Source organism: Panulirus ornatus, chromosome 10 (genome assembly GCF_036320965.1).
Source record: "Panulirus ornatus isolate Po-2019 chromosome 10, ASM3632096v1, whole genome shotgun sequence".
In the NCBI taxonomy this organism is placed as follows: Eukaryota; Metazoa; Arthropoda; class Malacostraca; order Decapoda; family Palinuridae; genus Panulirus; species Panulirus ornatus.
The window spans coordinates 15109425-15125417 of NC_092233.1; the positions used below are offsets into that span (position 1 = coordinate 15109425).

Genomic DNA, 15993 nt, shown 5'->3' on the forward strand with positions numbered 1-15993 from the left:
CGTCTTGTTTCACCAGAAAAATGCTCTAGTTATTCTGCATCACATGTTTAATGAGCTAGTGTTGCATTTGTGTAATAAATTGGCTGTAGAGTCCAATCTTTACAATATATTTGGTTTCTGAAGTGCCTGTGTAAGGCATTTGTTCTGCATCACCTGTGCCATGCTTCAACTTTGACTCTTGTGTATGAATGTCCATTTCTCAGTTGACAAACTTTCACATGGTGCCCATGCTGTCAAAATTTCACCTGCCAGCTTCTTATTTGTAGTTCTGATCAATCTTGCCTTATGTTTTTAAGTATATAGCTGAGTTTTCATTCAGTAAAGTAATGGTATTTTAAACAAGATTTATGGCTGCCTGAATCCTTCAGTCAGCTGTGCTTTTCTTGCAAACTAATGGATTTACAGTTAATACTGCCAGTAGCATAGCTTTCTTGAGCTTGCCAGAGTGCAGCCTCAGGTTCCTTTCGCAAACCTTGGCATCACCCTAGAGCCTCTTATTACAGACGGAGCGGAAGCGGCCTAGTGGTCCTGCAGATTCAGATGGAAGTGCATGTGGTGGCATCGGGGATGTGCCGTCTGGCAACAGGAACTCCCATGAAATGATGTCCTGCGCCAACTGTGGCAACTCCCAGTGCTCCCATGCCAATGCACCAAACAACTGTTCCAATGGAGAGGTATGGCCAGGGAGCTTTGCATTAACATTGCTGCTGCTCTTCTCTTTCACCAGGGGCCATTGTGTATGTCTAGTGAAGGTGCAGGAGTTGGAGGAAATTCAGAACCTGTCATTACTATAAGCATCTCTGAGAATACATGTAATTGATTACCTACTTTTAATTACCTATTTGCACGGTATTGGGAGAGAGTTTTACACTCGTGGGGCCCTGTCTCCTAAACTTTCTATACTATCAAGTAGTCCTTTAAACCTATGTCAACTGCTAGCATTCACTCTCTCCTTGATTAGTTTATTCCAAGTATCCACCATCCTTATGCTAAATCTGTACTTCTTTACATCATTTCTAACTCTGTTTTTTTCTCAGCTTCTCATAGCCTCAGGTTACTTTGGTACCTATCTCTTGAAGGACTATTCACTGTCAACAGTATGCAGGCGATTTAGAAATTTGAAGGCTGTTATCAGGTCCCCCTATTTCTCCCCTCAACCCCCATTGTGGACAACCTGTCATTGTAGCTCAGTCCTCTTAATTCACGTAATATCATGTTTGTTCCTCTCTTGGCCCTTTCAGTCAGATCTTTGTTCTTCTTTAGATGCAGTGACCAGAATTCTGAGGCATAATCCAATTTTGGTCATATATGTGATGGGAATAGTGTACCAAACTTATACTTGTCAGTATACTTGATAACATTTCTACTGTTTGCCTGCAGATAGCTTGTTATCCCTAAATTCTCCTTGTATGCATCTATAGTGACAGAATAGGCACAGTGATGATCCTTAGGTAATATTTTCCATTAGGTGATAATCACACAAAGGCCTACTTTCAATCTGTCCTATCATTATCATGAACTTAGATTGAATTGGAGTATCCACTTGTTTGACTAACTTGGAGTATGTTCAAATCCACCTTATTTCTCTCTTGACCTTGGCATCACTTGTAAACAAGTTAGTGTAAGACCCCAGTCCATCAAGCAAGTCATTTACATAGACCAAGAATAGTAAAGGGCCCAAGATTGAGCCCTGCAGTATGCCTCGTGTGACCCCAAGACACATACCTCCCACAAAGGAAATTTCCCTACAGTTAACAAGTGTTCCTTACTGACTTCTGATGGGGAATAGTGTCAAAGGCCTTTTGTTAGTCCAGGAACGCAGAGTCTACCCACCCATCCATTTAATCTAAGATGGAGTTTACCCTGTCATGAATGAAGTCCAAAAAATTGGTAATGCATGAATTCCTTTCCCTGAAACTATGTTGCCTCCAAGTTAATTAGTTTCACCTTTGCAATTCATCATTCTTTTACTTTCTGATTATCATTTCCAGTATTAATGAGACTGGTCTATAGTTCAGCATGATTTCCCCAGTCCTTTTTCTTAAGTTTAGCCAAAATAGCCTTCATCTGCATCTTTGGGACTACCCCTTCCTCCAGTGACCTATTGAACAATATTTCAAGAGGGACAGGAAGTGCATCTTCAAATTCCATATGTATGTTTAGGAAGATATGAGAACCTTGGTCCTCATGTAGTTTGTTTTGATAGCCTGATATATATTATAGCTATCAAGTCAATGCCTTCCAAGAGTAATTCATCCTCTCACTTTGGTAAAGCTAGTGCAGTATGGTCCTCCATTATGGAAACACTGAGATTAATCAGTCTGCTCTTCAAATCTTTCATCATCTCTCACAAATTCTACATCAAGAGTGCAATACCCTGATTACTTGTTCTTCGACAGAGGGTGTGTTCCTGGTGAATGTATATAAAAGTTTTAGATTGTCTTTTGATTTGCTCACAGTGCTTTTTCAGAATCTCTGCTCCCCTTCCTTACCCTATAATACTTATTTCTTGCTGTCTTATGTCTTTCATATGCTGGTTGGCTCTAGCATCATTCCTTCACAAGCTCTTTTTCTTTATGACATTTCCTGTAATACCATATCTATAGCATTGGTCTAAATCCTTTTTATGGAACTTCATACCCCATTCAGTACTCTCAGAGAACTTGATCAGCTCCATTCAGTTAACTCAACTGTATTTCCTCTTTGGATCCTGTTGCCCCTCTGATCCACCTCTTGTGTCCTTCTCCATCACCCACTTAAAACAAGCTATTTCCATATTACTGTATATACAGACAAGATCAAGCAGAGATGGAATATCGTACCATGTAGTACTCATATGTGCTGTGACAAACTGATAGAGGAAGTCCTCTTATATACCATCAAGGGATTTGTATCTCCATGATTCAGTATCTCTGTGGGAATCTAAGTTGTTGCACTTTGTTTACCTGTAGCTGAAATGCCCATTAACAGTACCGTACTATTTCCAAGGAGGAAGTGCCTTGCTGCTACCTTCACCATTCTGATTGTTCAGAATGTCCACCAGCTCTAGGTCACTGCAGATTCTTGGAAGGTTTTTACACATGTTGCCCACAGTAATTTAACCCAGTATATATTGTCTGAGGGCACTATCTACTGATGTTTCCTGCAATTTACTGGTATCTCTTATTAAGAGGGCCAGTCCCCTCTCCTTTATCTTCTTTGATCCTCATTGTGATCGTATATCTTTCTGGACAGATGAGTTAAAACTTAAACTCTTTTGTGAGTTTAGTCTTCACCACTCCCATAATGTTGAGGTTGCTACCCTTCATATGATCCTAAAAACCATTATCATTTGCTATCTGCATTTGTATACAGAACCTTCAGCCCAATGTTCTTACTACTTGTTAGTTCAAAGCCTCCTTGAGCTAGAGGTGGGGTGTTTTGTTCCTTCCCTTTGTCCAGTTCTGATTTCTCTCATTTTTTTTTTTTTTTTTTTTGCATTTGCTCTCTCTCTCTCTCTCTCTCTCTCTCTCTCTCTCTCTCTCTCTCTCTCTCTCTCTCTCTCTCTCTCTCTCTCTCTCTCTCTCTCTCTCTCTCTCTCTCTCTCTCTCTCACACATATGTGTGTGCTTTGAACCACTTTTTTTTTTTTTTTTTTTTTTTTTTTTTACTGGATTATTTTCAGCTGAAGCACCTCTTGACTACACAACACAGTATCATGTGTTCCAGTAAGTGGACTTCCCTTAGTGTCTGTGTTTCCCCATTCTCCTGACTTTTTTTTATTTTTCCACTTATATGTGTTTAGTCCATTGCTTTAAGTAGCCCCCAAACATGATCCCTTCTCTGGCTTCCTATTCCTCCATGTTTGGAAGATGATCCTCTTCCAGCTCACAAACCATTCCAGACATATGACTGATAACCTCCTGTTTAGCTTCCCTCACTTGCACAGTGACCCACTTTTCTGCAATCTTCTGCTGTCTCACTATATCCTTCTCCTTATCTCTTATCTGACATCTGCCATATCAGAACTGCTCAACTGTCTTGCATGATCTTTACCCTTTTAACTGTTCCATCCATTTCACCATATGCTTCCCTGATTGTTCTGTCTCTATATGTGGTTCTTCGTGAATGACTACATGATATTTGACTTCTTTTGTTTGCTTCAGGAAACCTAGGACTGAGGTTTACATTTACTTTAGTTTCCTCTGCTATGTAATTACTTTTCACCCCCAAAGTCCTTTCCTAGCTCTTTTCTATCATGCTAAAAGCATCCTTTTTTTCATCATTCTCCATCACAGTTTTGCTTATTTTGTCTACCTCTTGTGCTTTTTTGCATTTTTCACAGTCCTTCACAAAGTCTTCCATTTTATTCAACTTGTCCTCTGAGTTCACCCCTGATGCTCTGAGTTCTCCCCTGATGCTCTTTGGCATTTCCTATAGTCCCAAGCTATTCCCTCCAGTTTATTACCTTATCCTCCTGGTGGTATATCCTAAAGAAGCTTCTCTACCCTACTTATGATGTGGGAGCTATCAGTTATCAGTGTCTTCAGGTCTCTTTAAAGACTTGCACATGTAACATCTGTGACCAGGTGATTCATATTTATGATATTCATGATATAAGTATAATCATAATAAACTTTTCTCAGTTTTATTTATTGAATCATGTCATTCTGTGCTATGCCAGTTCACAAACTTTACACTTGTTTGATAATTCATTTCTTCACATCCTTGCCTATGTATTGATTATTTAAGTACAGACACCATTGATTGAGATTATAAGACCCTTCCAGATTACTAATTTCTCCCAAAACTATGAATATTAAAAAAGACAGGAAAGGATTATAATTAAAGTATTATGTAAACCATTCATAATTTCATCAGGTCCCTCATGACTTTATAATGAGATTCTCTGTCAAGTGTTTCTATCCTTATTTTGTGATAGGAAAGTTCCTTTGTGTTAGTGTTGGTATCTGAGTTCCCTTTTGTCATGATGAAGTTTAGACTAATTTGTTCCAAAGAAATTGCAAAATTCTTTTGATACAGTATGTACATAAATCATAACAACCACAAATGGTGATTTGTGGTAAGATTAGATATTATGTCATCACATCACTGCTTATTTTGATGTTTGATAGCATTTTAGTGAAGCCTAGGAAAATATGATTTCTTTGACAGTGGATAGTAATTATCTTACAATAATGTGTTACAACAACTTTTTGCAGTAAACAAAGGCAAAGGCATTTGAGACTCTGTGCTTTAGATTTTGAGAAATATCATTTTAGTAACAAAAACATATTTCACTACAGGCCACTTAGCATTGTCTAAGGTGTTTTATGGTCCTAGAGATAAAATCATATCAGCTTAATTTGATTTGGAATCATGTTATCATTACTTGATTTAAACTTCTTAAGTTATGAGATACAAAAAGTTTAAACATTTTGATAGAGTTTACTGTTATCACATGAATGGATTTTTTGCCTGCTTGCAGAACCCTGATAAAGTAAATTACAGCTTGAACAATTATTGCTTTTTCTTAATTCTCTTTTATTTCATGGGATTTTGCATGAATGTTCCTTCTTGAATGTAAGGCAAACAAGGACTGCAGTGCTTGAAACCCTTGTTCAAGTTAGTTAGATGTATAAAATTTGATATTTTTTTCCAAGTAATTTAGTGCTGAATAGTGACTTCACTAATGCAAACAACATGTAAGCAAACTCCTGCTGCATTGCCATTGTGCCAGTATATAAAGATAGGCTACATGTGCTTTTCATGCCATGTAAACAGTTGAATTATCTTTATGAAGCCATGTGACTAGATCAGTAGAAACCTCACTTGATAAAGCTTTCATGAAGGGCAGATGTTTGGTAACTTTTTGTTTTCATACATTGAGAACAGTAAGAACAGTATGTAGACTTAGGTTTCATTATAATCACTATCATTTTCTATATTGGTTGGTCATTTTGTTTAAATTTGAGTAAGAAATCATCAGAGGTAATGATAAAGTCTCTTAGTTGAATGAGTGTTGTGGCAGGGCCTGATCATCATTTGATTTTCCTGCTGACTTTCATTTGCCTCTAGGTTAGTATGTGGTACATAATGTCAAACGACAATTGAGACACTCTTCTACTGATTATTGTTATGACTGAGGTCTAATCCCATTTTGAAATAGCATTTGTTTAAAGTCATTAAGAGTAATGCGAAGTCAGGTTGGGGCTAGATACAATTATGTGATTTGAACTTTGTTTTTAAGTGTTTTGGGAGGAGAATGTTATGCATTAAAGCATATCCAGGAACAGTTGACTCAGGGTTAGATTGTACATCCACTGTCTACATTCATCCTTCATATTCTTCTAACCGTTGTTCCCTTCATACTGGGAAAATAAGAAGCACCTTCCACTGTCAGTCAGATCTGATCAGAATTTAAAGTTAGTTCCTGTGGAAGGGTATTAATTATTCAGTTAAGTGAAATTAGAAGTAAAAGACTGGGCAAAATTGGATATACTCCTGCTGTTGCAGATTCTGATTCAGTGATGTACTAGTACTAGGTCTTCTGTTGATACCAACAGGTTACTGTTTCATGAGTACTGAAATATTCTCATCAGATGTAACTGTCAGATCACAGCGTGTTAAGTATTAAGATATTCTCATCAGTCATGAAATATCAACTGGAACACAGTAACATAGGCTCAAGGTAGAATGAATCATCATCTCATTGTCTTGTGTGCTAATTCACTGGCATACCGGATACATAGTATTACAGTAATATTACTTGATTTCTTGTTCTGGAAATTTTGGAGCATAACACTCATAATTCATGCATGTACAAGGAGTAACTTTGACTTTTCTTGCAGTTACACTAAAGATATTATGTAAGTGAGGCCCATGTATGTATTATTGAAATTTGACAATGTTCAGAAATTTACACTTAAAATTGGGGTTTTAATCTTGTTGTCAGGACTTTTTTCACAAACACATATATGCCCCACTCATGGCCATCAGAAACTATACTCTCCAGACAAGCACAAGTCACATTCTCCCACCTGTACAATGGACATTATCCAACACTAGAAAACTACAAACACTGTTTCAACATGCCCTAAGACCCTTCATGCCCATGATGCAGCTACCTATTAAGAAGACACCCAGCACTTACTGCTCAATTACTGTACACTCTCTGCACATAGATGTGCATGCAACATCACAGCACTTTATAACTTATACTTCTGATTGATGGATGCTACCAGCTTCCTGTGTTGCAGGAGCTTCATAGGGATAAAAAGGTCTCCTGTGGGGAGGGGTAAAAACAGGAATAGACAAAGGCAAACAAGTATGAATATGTACATGTGTATGTATGTATGTATACGTGTATATGAGTGGATGGGCCATTCTTTGTCTGTTTCGTGGCACTGCCTTGCTGATAGGGGAACTGGTTACATATAATAATAACAGTGATAATAATGATAAAATCTTGAAAAATATACGGAAGGCGAGAACATTATCTCGGAAAGCAGAAATGGGCATGTTTGAAGGAATAGTGGTTCCGACAGTGTTTTATGGTTACGAGGCGTGGGCTATAGATAGAGGAAGTGAAGTGTTTTAGATATCTGGGAGTGGATTTGGCAGCGGATGGAACCATGGAAGCAGAGGTGAATCATAGGGTGGGGGAGGGGGTGAAAATTCTGGGAGCCTTGAAGAATGTGTGGAAGTCAAGAACATTATCTCAGAAAGCAAAAATGGGTATGTTTGAAGGAATAGTGGATCCAACAATGTTATATGGTTGCGAAGCGTGGGCTATGGATAGAGTTGTGCGCAGGAGGGTGGATGTGCTGGAAATGAGATGTTTGAGGATGATATGTGGTGTGAGGTGGTTTGATCGAGTAAGTAATAATAGGGTAAGAGAGATGTATGGCAATAAAAAGAGTGTGGTTGAGAGAGCAGAAGAGGGTGTTTTGAAATGGTTTGGTCACATGGAGAGAATGAGTGAGGAAAGATTGACAAAAAGGATATATGTGTCAGAGGTGGAGGGAACAAGGAGAAGTGCGAGACCAAATTGGAGGTGGAAAGATGGAGTGAAAAAGATTTTGAGTGATCGGGGCCTGAACATGCAGGAGGATGAAAGGCGTGCAAGGAATAGAGTGAATTGGAACGGTGTGGTATACCGGGGTCAACGTGCTGTCAGTGGATTGAACCAGGGCATGTGAAGCATCTGGGGTAAACCATGGAAAGTTCTGTGGGGCCTGGATGTGATATATATATATATATATATATATATATATATATATATATATATATATATATATATATATATATATATATATAATAAAGTATAATAAAAAAATATATATATACATATATATATTTTTTTTTTTTGCTTTGTCGCTGTCTCCCGCGTTTGCGAGGTAGCGCAAGGAAACAGACTAAAGAAATGGCCCAACCCACCGCCATACACATGTATATACATACGTCCACACACACAAATATACATACCTACACAGCTTTCCATGGTTTACCCCAGTCGCTTCACATGCCTTGATTCAATCCACTGACAGCACGTCAACCCCGATATACCACATCGCTCCAATTCACTCTATTCCTTGCCCTCCTTTCACCCTCCTGCATGTTCAGGCCCCAATCACACAAAATCTTTTTCACTCTATCTTTCCACCTCCAATTTGGTCTCCCTCTTCTCCTCGTTCCCTCCACCTCCGACACATATATTCTCTTGGTCAATCTTTCCTCACTCATTCTCTCCATGTGCCCGAACCATTTCAAAACACCCTCTTCTGCTCTCTCAACCACGCTCTTTTTATTTCCACACATCTCTCTTACCCTTACATTACTTACTCGATCAAACCACCTCACACCACACATTGTCCTCAAACATCTCATTTCCAGCACATCCATCCTCCTGTGCACAACTCTATCCATAGCCCACGCCTCGCAACCATACAACATTGTTTGAACCACTATTCCTTCAAACATACCCATTTTTGCTTTCCGAGATAATGTTCTCGACTTCCACACATTTTTCAAGGCTCCCAGAATTTTCGCCCCCTCCCCCACCCTATGATTCACTTCCGCTTTCATGGTTCCGTCCGCTGCCAAATTCACTCCCAGATATCTAAAACACTTCACTTCCTCCAGTTTTTCTCCATTTAAACTTACCTCCCAATTGACTTGACCCTCAACCCTACTGTACCTAATAACTTTGCTCTTATTCACATTTACTCTCAACTTTCTTCTTTCACACACTTTACCAAACTCAGTCACCAGCTTCTGCAGTTTCTCACATGAATCGGCCACCAGCTCTGTATCATCAGCGAACAGCAACTGACAAAAATGGGTATGTTTGAAGGAATAGTGGGTCCAACAATGTTGTATAGTTGCAATGCATGGGCTATGGATAGAGTTGTGCAGAGGAGGGTGGATGAGCTGGAAATGAGATGTTTGAGGACAGTTTGTGGTGTGAGGTGGTTTGATCGAGTAAGTAATGTATGGGTAAGAGAGATGTGTGGAAATGAAAAGAGTGTGGTTGAGAGAGCAGAAGAGGGTGTTTTGAAATGGTTTGGTCACATGGAGAGAATGAGTGAGGAAAGATTGACCAAGAGGATATATGTGTCAGAGGTGGAGGGAACGAGGAGAAGTGGGATACAAAATTGGAGGTGGTAAGATAGAGTGAAAAAGATTTTGAGTGATCGGGGCCTGAAAATGCAGGAGGGTGAAAGGCGTGCAAGGAATAGAGTGAATTGGAACGATGTGGTATACCAGGGTCGACGTGCTGCCAGTGGATTGAACCAGAGCATGTGAAGCATTTGAGGTAAACCATAGAAAGTTCTGTGGTGCATGGATGTGGAAAGGGAGCTGTGGTTTCGGTGCATTATTGCATGACAGCTAGAGACTGAGTGTGAACGTATGGGGCCTTTGTTGTCTTCATAGCGCTACCTCGCACACATAAGGGGGAAGGGGGTTGTTATTTCATGTGTGGCAGGGTGGCGATGGGAATGAATAAAGGCAGACAGTATGAATTATGTACATGTGTATATATGTATATGTCTGTGTGTATATATATGTATACATTGAGAGAGAGGCATTTGGACGATTTGTGCAGGGAAGTAGTGCAGATGACTGGGAGATGTATAAAAGAAAGAGGCAGGAGGTCAAGAGAGAGGTGCAAGAGGTGAAAAAGAGGGCAAATGAGAATTGGGGTGAGAGAGTATTGTTAAATTTCAGGGAGAATAAAAAGATGTTTTGGAAGGAGGTAAATAAAGTGCATAAGACAAGAGAACAAATGGGAGCATCGGTGAAGGGGGCTAATGGGGAGGTAATAGCAAGTAGTGATGAAGTGAGAAGGAGATGGGGTGAGTATTTTGAAGGTTTATTGAATGTGTTTAATGATAGAGTGGCAGATGTAGGGTTGAGGTGGTGTGCGAAGTGAGAGGGTCACGGAGAATGTTTTGGTAAACAGAGAAGGGGTAGTGAAAGCTTTGTGGAAGATGAAATCCAGCAGAGCGGCAGGTTTGGATGGTATTACAGTGGAATTTATTAAAAAAGGGGGTGACTGTGTTGTTCACTTGTTGGTGAGAATATTCATTGTATGTATGGTTCTTGGTGAAGTGCCTCAGGATTGGCGAATGCATGCATAGAGCCATTGTATAAAGGCAAAGGGGATAAGGGTGAGTGTTCAAATTGCAGAGGTATAAGTTTGTTGAGTATTCCTGGGAAATTAAATGGGAGGTTATCGATTGAGAGGGTGAAGTGATGTACAGAGCATCAGATTGGAGAAGAGCAGTGTAGTTTCAGAAGTGGTAGAGGATGTGTGGATCAGGTGCATGCTTTGAAGAATGTATGAGAGAAATACTTAGAAAAACAGATGGATTTGTATGTAGCATTTATGGATCTGGAGAAGGCATATGATAAAAATGAAAAAGATGCTTTGTGGAAGCTGTTAAGAGTATGTGGTGTGGGAGGTAAGGTGCTAGAATCAGTGAAAAGCTTTTATTGAGGATGTAAGGCATGTGTATGATTAGCAAGAGAGGAAAGTGATTGGTTCCCAGTGAATGTTGGTTTGTGGCAGAGGGTGCATGATGTCTCCATGGTTGTTTAATTTGTTTTTGGATAGGGTTGTTAGGGAGGTGAATGCAAGAGTTTTGGAGAGAGGGGCAAGTATGCAGTCTGTTGTGGATGAAAGGGCTTGGGAAGTGAGTCTGTTGTTGTTCGCTGATGATACAGCACCAGTGACTGATTTGCGTGAGATACTGCAGAAGCTGGTGACAGAGTTTGATAAAGTGTGTGTGAAAGAAGGAAGCTGAGAGTAAATGTGAAAAAGAGCAAGATTATTAGGTTCAGTAGGGTTGAGGGACAATTCAGTTGGGAGGTAAGTTTGAATGGAGAAAATCTGGAGGAAGTGAAGTGTTTTAGATATCTGGGAGTGGTTTTGGCAGTGGATGGAACCATGGAAGCGGAAATGAGTCACAGGGTGGGGGAGGGGGCGAAAGTTTTGGGAGCGTTGAAGAATGTGTGGAAGGCGAGAATGTTATCTCGGAGAGCATAAATGGGTATGCTTGAAGGAATAGTGGTTCCAACAATGTTATATGGCTGTGAGGCATGGGCTATAGATAGGGTTGTGCGGAGAAGGGTGGATGTGTTGGAAATGAGATATTTGAGGACAATATGTGGTGTGAGGTGGTTTGATCTAGTAAGTAACGAAAGGGTAAGAGAGATGTGTGGTAATGAAAAGAGTGTGGTTGAGAGAGCAGAAGAGGGTGTATTGAAATGATTTGGTCACATGGAGAAAATGAGTGAAGAAAGATTGACAAAGAGGATATATGTGTCAGAGGTGGAGGGAACAAGAAGTGGGAAACCAAATTGGAGTTGGAAGTAGTGAAAATGATTTTGAGCGATCGGGACCTGAACATACAGGAGGGTGAAAGGCATGCAAGGAATAGAGTGAATTCATACAATGAGGTATACCAGAGTGTATATGCTATCAGTGGATTGGACCAGGGCATGTGAAGCGTCTGGGGGTAAACCATGGAAAGTTTTGTGGGACCTGGATGTAGAAAGGGAGCTGTGGTTTTGGTGCATTACACATGAAATTTAGAGACTGAGTGTGAACGAGTGTGGCCTTTGTTGTCTTTTTCTAGTGTTACCTCACATGCGCGCTGGGGGAGAGGGGTACCACTTCATCTGTGGCGGGAGTGGCGATGGGAAAGGATGAAGGCAGCAAGTATGAATATGTACATGTGTATATATGTATATGTCTGTTTATGTATATGTAAGTATATGTTGAAATGTATTGGTATGTATATGTGCGTGTGTATGTGGCTGGGTTGGGCCATTCTTTTGTCTATTTCCTTGCACTACTTCGCTAACACGGGATACAGCGACAAAGTATAATAAAAAATGATGATAATAATAAATGTGTATATAAGTGAATGGGCCATTCTTTGTCTGTTTCCTGGTACTATCTTGCTAATGCAGGAATAGATGAATATATGTTATTATTTTTTTTTTATTATACTTTGTCGCTGTCTCCCGCGTTTGCGAGGTAGCGCAAGGAAACAGACGAAAGAAATGGCCCAACCCCCCCCCATACACATGTATATACATACGTCCACACACGCAAATATACATACCTACACAGCTTTCCATGGTTTACCCCAGACGCTTCACATGCCTTGATTCAATCCACTGACAGCACGTCAACCCCGGTATACCACATCGCTCCAATTCACTCTATTCCTTGCCCTCCTTTCACCCTCCTGCATGTTCAGGCCCCGATCACACAAAATCTTTTTCACTCCATCTTTCCACCTCCAATTTGGTCTCCCTCTTCTCCTCGTTCCCTCCACCTCCGACACATATATCCTCTTGGTCAATCTTTCCTCACTCATTCTCTCCATGTGCCCAAACCACTTCAAAACACCCTCTTCTGCTCTCTCAACCACGCTCTTTTTATTTCCACACATCTCTCTTACCCTTACGTTACTCACTCGATCAAACCACCTCACACCACACATTGTCCTCAAACATCTCATTTCCAGCACATCCATCCTCCTGCGCACAGCTCTATCCATAGCCCACGCCTCGCAACCATACAACATTGTTGGAACCACTATTCCTTCAAACATACCCATTTTTGCTTTCCGAGATAATGTTCTCGACTTCCACACATTCTTCAAGGCCCCCAGAATTTTCGCCCCCTCCCCCACCCTATGATCCACTTCCGCTTCCATGGTTCCATCCGCTGCCAGATCCACTCCCAGATATCTAAAACACTTCACTTCCTCCAGTTTTTCTCCATTCAAACTCACCTCCCAATTGACTTGACCCTCAACCCTACTGTACCTAATAACCTTGCTCTTATTCACATTTACTCTTAACTTTCTTCTTCCACACACTTTACCAAACTTAGTCACCAGCTTCTGCAGTTTCTCACATGAATCAGCCACCAGCGCTGTATCATCAGCGAACAACAACTGACTCACTTCCCAAGCTCTCTCATCCCCAACTGACTTCATACTTGCCCCTCTTTCCAAAACTCTTGCATTTACCTCCCTAACAACCCCATCCATAAACAAATTAAACAACCATGGAGACATCACACACCCCTGCCGCAAACCTACATTCACTGAGAACCAATCACTTTCCTCTCTTCCTACACGTACACATGCCTTACATCCTCGATAAAAACTTTTCACTGCTTCTAACAACTTTCCTCCCACACCATATATTCTTAATACCTTCCACAGAGCATCTCTATCAACTCTATCATATGCCTTCTCCAGATCCATAAATGCTACATACAAATCCATTTGCTTTTCTAAGTATTTCTCACATACATTCGTCAAAGCAAACACCTGATCTACACATCCTCTACCACTTCTGAAACCACACTGCTCTTCCCCAATCTGATGCTCTGTACATGCCTTCACCCTCTCAATCAATACCCTCCCATATAATTTACCAGGAATACTCAACAAACTTATACCTCTGTAATTTGAGCACTCACCCTTATCCCCTTTGCCTTTGTACAATGGCACTATGCACGCATTCCGCCAATCCTCAGGCACCTCACCATGAGTCATACATACATTAAATAACCTTACCAACCAGTCAACAATACAGTCACCCCCTTTTTTAATAAATTCCACTGCAATACCATCCAAACCTGCTGCCTTGCCGGCTTTCATCTTCCGCAAAGCTTTCACTACCTCTTCTCTTTTTACCAAATCATTTTCCCTAACCCTCTCACTTTGCACACCACCTCGACCAAAACACCCTATATCTGCCACTCTATCATCAAACACATTCAACAAACCTTCAAAATACTCACTCCATCTCCTTCTCACATCACCACTACTTGTTATCACCTCCCCATTTGCGCCCTTCACTGAAGTTCCCATTTGCTCCCTTGTCTTACGCACTTTATTTACCTCCTTCCAGAACATCTTTTTATTCTCCCTAAAATTTAATGATACTCTCTCACCCCAACTCTCATTTGCCCTTTTTTTCACCTCTTGCACCTTTCTCTTGACCTCCTGTCTCTTTCTTTTATACATCTCCCACTCAATTGCATTTTTTCCCTGCAAAAATCGTCCAAATGCCTCTCTCTTCTCTTTCACTAATACTCTTACTTCTTCATCCCACCACTCACTACCCTTTCTAACCAACCCACCTCCCACTCTTCTCATGCCACAAGCATCTTTTGCACAATCCATCACTGATTCCCTAAATACATCCCATTCCTCCCCCACTCCCCTTACTTCCATTGTTCTCACCTTTTTCCATTCTGTACTCAGTCTCTCCTGGTACTTCCTCACACAGGTCTCCTTCCCAAGCTCACTTACTTTCACCACCCTCTTCACCCCAACATTCACTCTTCTTTTCTGAAAACCCATACAAATCTTCACCTTAGCCTCCACAAGATAATGATCAGACATCCCTCCAGTTGCACCTCTCAGCACATTAACATCCAAAAGTCTCTCTTTCGCACGCCTGTCAATTAACACGTAATCCAATAATGCTCTCTGGCCATCTCTCCTACTTACATAAGTATACTTATGTATATCTCGCTTTTTAAACCAGGTATTCCCAATCATCAGTCTTTTTTCAGCACATAAATCTACAAGCTCTTCACCATTTCCATTTACAACACTGAAAACCCCATGTATACCAATTATTCCCTCAACTGCCACATTACTCACCTTTGCATTTAAATCACCCATCACTATAACCCGGTCTCGTGCATCAAAACCACTAACACACTCATTCAGCTGCTCCCAAAACACTTGCCTCTCATGATCTTTCTTCTCATGCCCAGGTGCATATGCACCAATAATCACCCACCTCTCTCCATCAACTTTCAGTTTTACCCATATTAATCGAGAATTTACTTTCTTACATTCTATCACATACTCCCACAACTCCTGTTTCAGGAGTATTGCTACTCCTTCCCTTGCTCTTGTCCTCTCACTAACCCCTGACTTTACTCCCCAGACATTCCCAAACCACTCTTCCCCTTTACCCTTGAGCTTCGTTTCACTCAGAGCCAAAACCTCCAGGTTCCTTTCCTCAAACATACTACCTATCTCTCCTTTTTTCACATCTTGGTTACATCCACACACATTTAGGCACCCCACTCTGAGCCTTCGAGGAGGATGAGCACTCCCCGCGTGACTCCTTCTTCTGTTTCCCATTTTAGAAAGTTAATACAAGGAGGGGAGGATTTCTGGCCCCCCGCTCCCGTCCCCTCTAGTCGCTTTCTACGACATGCGAGGAATACGTGGGAAGTATTCTTTCACCCCTATCCCCAGGGATAATATACACATATACATACATATACACATACACACACATACACATACATACGCACATATACACACACACACACACATACATATATATACATATGAAAAATGTAAGAAACAATTTAGAAAACTGCAACTTCTAGCTTGAAATGAATGAAAAAAAAAAACGTCACATAATGGTTCAACCTCTGGCTATGGCAAAAGGA

At 40.6% G+C, this 15993-nt stretch overlaps 1 protein-coding gene across 1 annotated transcript in view; it reads left to right on the plus strand.

Moving 5' to 3' along the window:
- Positions 1-15993, plus strand: part of pHCl-1 (pH-sensitive chloride channel 1) — a 1177139-nt gene that overhangs the window by 800340 nt on the left and 360806 nt on the right. The window contains exon 11 of the mRNA XM_071665549.1: positions 504-674. Coding sequence (XP_071521650.1) covers positions 504-674 — 171 coding nt within the window. The remainder of the gene's footprint in view (positions 1-503; positions 675-15993) is intronic.